The sequence below is a fragment of the Osmia lignaria genome, chromosome 3 (assembly GCF_051020975.1).
Source record: "Osmia lignaria lignaria isolate PbOS001 chromosome 3, iyOsmLign1, whole genome shotgun sequence".
Classification (NCBI taxonomy): domain Eukaryota; kingdom Metazoa; phylum Arthropoda; class Insecta; order Hymenoptera; family Megachilidae; genus Osmia; species Osmia lignaria.
In genome coordinates this window covers 12749535-12757500 of record NC_135034.1, presented here as the reverse complement: position 1 = coordinate 12757500, position 7966 = coordinate 12749535, and the positions used below count along the sequence as shown (strand labels likewise).

Here is a 7966-nt window from a genome sequence, read left to right as displayed (position 1 = left end):
AAAGGGTTAGGGTTAGGGTATGTGCCCTAACTCTAACCCCTTCCCATAACCCTACCATGTTAGGCATACATATGTCCTAGCATGCTAGGGTTACAGTTAGGGGTTACAGCTAGGGGGTTAGTGGAAAGGGTTAGGGTTAGGGTATGTGCCCTAACTCTAACCCCTTCCCAAAACCCTAGCATGTTAGGCAAACATATGTCCTACCATGCTAGGGTTAGGGTTAGGGGTTAGAGTTACGGGGTTAGTGGAAAGGGTTAAGGTTAGGGTATGTGCCCTAACTCTAACCCCTTCCCATAACCCTAGCATGTTAGGCAAACATATGTCCTAGCATGCTAGGGTTAGGGTTAGGGGTTAGAGTTAGGGGGTTAGTGGAAAGGGTTAGGGTTAGGGTATGTGCCCTAACTCTAACCCCTTCCCATAACCCTACCATGTTAGGCATACATATGTCCTAGCATGCTAGGGTTACAGTTAGGGGTTAGAGCTAGGGGGTTAGTGGAAAGGGTTAGGGTTAGGGTATGTGCCCTAACTCTAACCCCTTCCCATAACCCTAGCATGTTAGGCAAACATATGTCCTACCATGCTAGGGTTAGGGTTAGGGGTTAGAGTTACGGAGTTAGTGGAAAGGGTTAAGGTTAGGGTATGTGCCCTAACTCTAACCCCTTCCCATAACCCTAGCATGTTAGGCAAACATATGTCCTAGCATGCTAGGGTTAGGGTTAGGGGTTAGAGTTAGGGGGTTAGTGGAAAGGATTAAGGTTAGGGTATGTGCCCTAACTCTAACCCCTTCCCATAACCCTAGCATGTTAGGCAAACATATGTCTTAGCATGCTAGGATTAGGGTTAGGGGTTAGAGTTAGGGGGTTAGTGGAAGGGGTTAGGGTTAGGGTATGTGCCCTAACTCTTACCCCTTCCCATAACCCTAGCATGTTAGTCAAACATACGTCCTAGCATGCTAGGGTTAGGGGAAGGGGTTAGGGTTAGGGTATTAGGCGAAGGGGCTAGGGTGAGAGGAAGGGGGTAGGGTTAGGGTACGCGTCCTAACCCTAACAGTAACCCCTTCCCCTAACCCTAGCATGCTACGGCACATACGCACCTAGCATGCTAGGGTTGGGGTTAGGGTTAGGGTTAGGGGGTTAGGCGAAGGTGTTAGGGTGAAGGGAAGGGGTTAGGGTTAGGACACTCAAAGGAAATAAGATAAAACAAGTAAAAATATTACACCAAGCAATCAAACTTACATATAAACAGTCGATCGGAGACTTGGAATACTTCCAACCGCACTATAATTGCAAAAATAACATATTTATAGGTAATAAGTAACAACGGTCGGAAACGAAACGGGTAGCCATGACAGTAGGCTTAGTCATGGAATATAAAATATATTGAATAAATGTAGCATCTTCTTTCGACAAAGGTATCTACAAATTGAATAGAGAATTTACAAGAGTGCTAGCAGCGAGCAAATAAGCGCCGTTAATTATATAAATTTAGCCCGCTGCTTTTGATGGTGGCCGTGAACATGTGAGTGATCGAGGCGTGGTTAGCGGCTCGCGTGTACAATGAATTAATCCTGTAATTGATCCGGTCGCTTGCACTGTTGCTGCGGAACTTGAGCGTTTCACCGACTGTTCGATGGTCCATATTTTTCGTCTGAACTGCACTTGAACTAACTATATTCAACAATCCAGTGAACACGAGTTCGAACTTGCTGAATCGATGCTCGATAATGGCGTCGTTGCGCGCGAGCCGGCGAGAAGACCACTGCTCACGCGTTCACCTAGATGGACGACTCCCGAACGATAAATCGATCGACCGTAAGCGCCATCATGGCTGCGCGTATTCTCAAACGTATGCTACAATAAAACAAACAGTTAGTTAGAAAGATAACTTGGAATGTAGAAAGTAGGGCATAGGAAATAATAGTTTATTTAAATATAGAGAAGCAACTATACGCAAATTGGTGAAATTGTCAGTATATACATAAGAAACCTTGCTCTAAAATCAAAAATAGGTAAATATATTTCCTATGTCTATGCCCCAGGCCCGAAATCGAAGCTACATCAGCAGTAGCAACGCCCCCTTTTAGTCGCCTCCTACGACAGGCAGGGGTTACCGTGGCTGTATTCTAAACCCCCAGCCACAGGGGAAGGTGTTGTGCCCTAGCATGTTAGGTTTTGTGTCCTACCATGCTAGGCGAACATATGTCCCAGCATGCTAGGAGTATATCTGTCCCAGCATGCCAGGGCTATATGTGTTCCAGCATGCTAGGGCTATATGTGTCCCAGCATGCTAGGGTTACATATGTCCCAGCACTCCAGGGCTACGTCCTACCGATCGATATATCGATCAACCGTGAGCGCCATCATGGCTGAGCGGATTCTCAAACATATAATGAAACAAATAGTTTGTTGAAAATATAACTTGGAATGTATGGATGTAGATAGTACGACATAGGAAATAATAGTTTATTTTAATATAGGGAAGCAACGATGCGCAAATAGGTGAAATTGCCGGTATATACCTACATAAGAAACCATGCTCTAAAATCAGAAATAGGTAAAAGTAAAAACAAGCAGCGTATTGTCGGATAATTAAGATTCTAAGATCTATATCGTAAAAGAAATTTGGAAGGAAAAATAACAGAATTGTTAGTTATTAAATGTTGGAAAAGTTGACGTACATAATTAAAAAATATGTACTCCGTAACGCATCCACCCCTACACCGCTACTTTCCTCGTGAACGTCTCTAAGGAAAGGGTGGTTGCCTCGGAAAGGGACAGCCTACGAGAAGGATCGGGAACTGCTTGCGCGGATTGGGTAGTACAATACATATAAAGTGAAGAAACGTTTCAGAGAAATGCCGTAATTATTGGGAAATTTCAAAGTTCCGTGTAATGATTGATCTTTAACAGAATTCTTGTTTCGTTTACAAAGAATAAATTAAGCGATTCAACTTTTTCTATGCCATCGAGTCCCGTCGTATTAGTAGCAAAATCACAAAGATTTCTGTAATAATTGTAGGTATTTTCTTTAAGCCGTATGACATCGATATTATTATTCTCTTATTTTTCGCTATTATTTTTAACAATAAATTATAATTGTCTTGTTTGATGAATGGAAAAAGACTGGATCGAAAAGTGATCCTATGTCGTAGGAAAATGTCAGGTAGGCACATTCTTTCCTTCATCCATTCTGTTAGTTATCTAACGAGCATATCGTAATTGTGTCAAAAGTAAAAATATCGTTTAACATTTTTATCCAAAACAACAACGGGCGTGTATCAAATACGCAGAGCCGAAGCAACGTAACGCGTAACCTTACAAGTTACTTGTTATCGTACAGAGAAGATAAATACATATTGTAGTAGGCGTTGTTAACGGGTTGCAATTTCAAGAACGTCGCTTCAACGACGATAACGTAAAAGTACAAGCACAAAGGTGCTAAGAATTGACGCATACGTACATGTATCTATATGTGTGTATACGTACTAACGCGCTAAGGTACTAATGTACAAACGTAGGTAAGTACTATAGTACGTACAATATAGAATATCATCGCAACGACGATACTAAAGATTTTTAACAATACTAACTTTACGACAACAGTAATACAATAGAAGGATGGCCGAACTACTTTCAGTAATTCGTCTATTCGATAGACAACCATTCAAACGTAACTTGATTGTTTGGAACGGTATGGTACATCATAATACGTACATAATGTATATGGAATAGTTAACGATCGCATCCAGTTCGTAATACACTGTATGTATGTATGTATGTATGTATGTATGTATGTATGTATATTTAAATCCGTATATATACGTATAACAAATAGGCTTCTCGCAATCTATCACACAATTTGCAAAAGCTCTTAGATTATTCAAAGTTTGTAAAGCACTTGTAAAATTGAAACGCAACTGTATAGTAGCACCTAACGTTTTTAAGAGTCAACATTATCGACGTGACAATCGTCGATTTAAAATATAATAATATCATTGATCGTTCATCGTTTCTATTTTTCTTGTATGCCTGTTCTACGAAGTATGCACGCGATTATTTCAACCAATGATGATTGTTCTTCCCTTCTCTTCTCTCTTCTCCCCTAACTGTAATCTATCTTATTTTGTTATTTTAACGCGCGAATAGAGGCTCGATCGAACGTCAATTGAATACCACCGTACATTAATTTATTTATTTTATCTACACTTGCATACATACATATATTGTATAGTATGTAGCATGAATGTATTTTTAATTTAGATTTTCTTAGATGCACCGTGTAAGCGTATTTCGTCCTTTCGGTGTTATATTTTACAATCCGTATTAAAACAGTTGGCAGACACATCGTGTGCGTTCGTATTGATAATACTAGCCTAGATAATGAAAAAAAAAAAAAGAAAGTCTAGACAATATATGTATAATTGAAACTTACATATAATAAAAAGGCGAGAAAGAAAAAATGAAGAAAACGAGAGATGATCGAGCGTAAGTACATAAATTAGCCAGAGAGAAAGAGAGGGAGAGCGAGGAAGTGAAAATCGATCAACGTCTGTCCCATCGACGCGTGCAAACGCAGAAAAGGCAATTCGGTCGTCTGTATTATTGCGTGGAACTAACGGAAGAGCGATCGCTATCGGTCGATGCTGTGTCCGAGAACGGTACGGAAGACGAAACGGGTGGCGGTGAATCCGATGTTACGTAATCTTCGCGAAATATTTTCGCAGACGGTTGCGGAGGTAGCGAAGACAAAGCGACATTAACGTTATCTGGTAAAGGAGGTAATACGTTGTTTTGAAATTGTCCTGATATATTACCAACGGGCTGATAGTTGGCTACCACGATGACTTTACCGCTTCTGCTACGAGCTTTCCCAACACCAAAATAACGACTACTCGCCCAAATCAATTGGGTGAAATGACCTTTAACAAAGAACAGGATTCGTTTTATATATCTATTTTAATGGACGCGATTCGATTCAATATAAAAACTTACATTTCATCGTATTACAATACAGCACACTACGGAAATACCTGCGTTTACGTTGGCATGAAGAACATCCGGTTCTTTTAAAAAATCGTACTGTTTCACCGCCGAGTACCAATACGACGCAACGTCTTGTCCAGTTACATCGGTGGGAACAGCACCTCCGGGCCGACAATAAAGATTCTGTCCGACTTCTCGATCGTTTCTATAGTAGAATGTGTTTGTATGCGCCAAATGATTGGCCCACGTTTGAGCGTATTCGCATAACTACAAAGAAAACAAACGTGATATCTTCTTTTATTATATAATATATGTAATAATTATCATTATTCTTCTCACTCATCTCGGTCAGTCTAACTAAAACAACATACGCATACTACTCTACACACCTAGTATGTATACACTCCTAGAGTGCAATGTAGGCTAATTTTCTTCGTTCTTCGGTAAGTATACTTGAATCTTGGAAGAGAACTTGAAACTTCTTGGTTTTTCTACGCTTGCTTTTAATCGCAAAAAAACGAAGAAGAAAAAAAAAAAAGAAAAAAAGAAAACAGGCCTAGATTGCACCTGATAATTATCATTATACTTGATCTTTTCTTCTCCTATAGTTAGCATTGTTCCTTACCTGCGGCGACATAGTTAGGGGAGACGCGTTGTGTCTTTGTCGATAAACATTGTGCCAGCATAAACATTCGGTAATAAATTCGCTATCCCGCCAGTCGGTCTCCAGATCGTTAGCATCTTGTGCGATACTCATCGGCCTGTTACTCAGGATCTACATAGTGGTATCGAGAGAAAAATTTCGCGTTTCGATAAGGTAATCATCAGCTAGGCTTGATTCGTCGTCGTTCTCGATCAGTGTCCTACTTATAGATGATCGACCTAGATCGTCGAACGTTTCTTACTCTCACCTTTTTTAAGAGTTTCGGTCGATTATCGAGCTGCCGTACGTGATCGTTACTCGTCAAAGAAGCGGAAGTTGACTCGCAAGTGTCTGTGATTCGATTCGCTTTATATAATTTCGATTGTTCTACTCGTTTCCTAAGATTCTCCAATGCTTTTGCCTCTTCTCTTTTTCTTGAAGGAGGCCAGTTTGCGTTCGACGTGTGAATCATACTGATGCCCACGCATGATGGTGTGTCCTAGAGAACAAACGAAATAAATAAATTAATTTATTAATTAATTAATTAATTAATTAATTAATTAATTGATTGATATCCTTCCCGTTCACCTCTCTCCTCTTCGTATCATCTAATTTCCTATATGCGTGCACGTTTTTATCTCTCTTCTAAATAGGAATGCGCACTAATTGTATAATATATGTAATAGATGAAGAATCATTCAAGAAAATACATATTCGGTCAGCCGACCTACATGTAGAAATTTCAAGGAAACGAAATATGTATCTTTATATTATGTAACATGGTATTTACAACGTCCTTGACGCGTTCGTCAATTGATTGGTGGTAACGCGTATCTATTGAGAATTTCGGTTGAAAGGAATCTAAAGAATGAATGAGATACATCACCTTTTGATGATTACCATTTCCAAGATTGAAGTCTGCCAAATGAGCAGTCTGACTGAGCAAACGACGACTAGCGGTACATCGATTACGATTTATCATTTCTTTTTGAATAGCGTATTGAATAAAATAACTCTCGATTTCCACGTTATCTCGATGAGACGGCGACAAAAGTTCGGTCGTTTCTTCCACGCCATCGAACATTTCGTTCACTTCGCGCAGCTCCATTATAAAAACTAGTTCTCGTCTAGATTTTCTACGTACGATTGCTTACGATTACACTTTATTTATTCGACATAACAATATACCCTGTGTCGTCGGTATCGCGATTACCACCGGCTAACAACCGACTACTTGCTGTTAACCCACCACCTTTGATCGCTTCACCATTCACCCTCCTCGTCCATCGCTAGTCCCCCTACCACTTTTAACGTCTCCCCTTATGCGTCGACGCGTTTCCCTGTTCATCTGATCGTGCGCATCTCGAATACACCTACCCTTGCATCGCTTTTACATTCATTTATACCTACATATGTATATTGCATATAATTGCATAGAAATTGCATTCGGTAATTTTACCAGTCAATCTTTGCATAAGTATCCATTATCGTATCTGACTTATTAGTAGAAAGAAAAATATGCCGGAACAAATGAAAATGAGAATAATTACTAAACTTCAGATTTTTACTGTAATAACACATGCATCTAATAAGTATTTACGTACTTCCATACAAGAGAAAGATCATTGTGTGCATCTACTTACATACTTTGTTAGCATATGTGTGTGCGCGCGCGCTGCAGCACCAAACACTGCAGTTTACTGCATCCGAGATTAGCTTACACATCAAACTGACCACTCGCTATAACTGTGTTTTATTCCCTTTGCAGCATTCGCAATCAGTTGGAAAAACAATTGAATAAACGAAAATAAATATATTAAAAGAATTGAAATTATTTCATTTCATTGAATAATTTTACACTTACCTATTCAACGAGACTATCATTTTCAATTTTATCATTTCCAATACATGTGTGCCATATTTTTCTATACGTATTTGTCCAAAAAGAGGAAAAATCATTTCATTTCTTTTATACTTCTTATTGTTGGTAAAAGTATCTAACAGATTCGTGCCGTATTATTAGACAAAGGTTAGATAGAGCGAGGTCAAAGGATATACTTGCTATATGTATACATATATCTGTGTTACATGCATTTATGTATGTATGAGTGTAAGTAAGTAAGTACATACCTTTATAAAAATCGATAGTTTAGGGAGGACTTGGACAGAGTGTCGATGTAAGTAAGTACTTACTTACTTCTGGCGGCGAGTGCAGGGGGTCTATGTAAGTACATAAGTAAGTAAGTAAGTAAGTAAGTCAGTAAGTAAATAAGTAAGTAACTAAGTAAGTAAGTAAGTAAGTAAGTAAGTAAGTAAGTAAGTAGGTAAGTAAGTACATCTG

General features: G+C 39.3%; 1 protein-coding gene across 3 annotated transcripts; it reads right to left on the bottom strand.

The window, feature by feature from the left end:
* Positions 1-3402: 3402 nt before the first annotated feature.
* On the bottom strand, positions 3403-7937 carry LOC143308263 (uncharacterized). 3 transcript variants are annotated; one of them, XM_076693364.1, is made up of 7 exons: positions 7756-7937; positions 7490-7550; positions 7273-7385; positions 5894-6124; positions 5608-5757; positions 5030-5249; positions 3403-4918 (listed from the first exon to the last, which is right to left on the bottom strand). In XM_076693364.1, exons 3-7 carry the CDS (start codon positions 7348-7350, stop codon positions 4599-4601), a joined length of 999 nt encoding a protein of 332 aa, XP_076549479.1. In that variant the 5' UTR covers positions 7351-7385; positions 7490-7550; positions 7756-7937; the 3' UTR covers positions 3403-4598. The 3 variants fall into 3 exon arrangements, with proteins under 3 accessions (XP_076549479.1, XP_076549480.1, XP_076549478.1); XM_076693365.1 differs by lacking the exons at positions 7490-7550; positions 7756-7937 and having other exon boundaries at positions 7269-7432; XM_076693363.1 differs by lacking the exons at positions 7273-7385; positions 7490-7550; positions 7756-7937 and adding an exon at positions 6512-7186.
* Between the last annotated feature and the right edge of the window lie 29 nt (positions 7938-7966).

Excerpts from the sequence above, each read along its gene's own strand:
- LOC143308263 (XM_076693363.1), bottom strand. The coding sequence starts at position 6,733 with ATGGAGCTGCGCGAAGTGAACGAAATGTTCGATGGCGTGGAAGAAACG. Across the intron at positions 6,125-6,511 it reads GAAATGGTAATCATCAAAAG|GACACACCATCATGCGTGGG; the intron begins GTGATGTATCTC and ends TTTGTTCTCTAG. Across the intron at positions 5,250-5,607 it reads CCCTAACTATGTCGCCGCAG|TTATGCGAATACGCTCAAAC; the intron begins GTAAGGAACAAT and ends TTTTCTTTGTAG.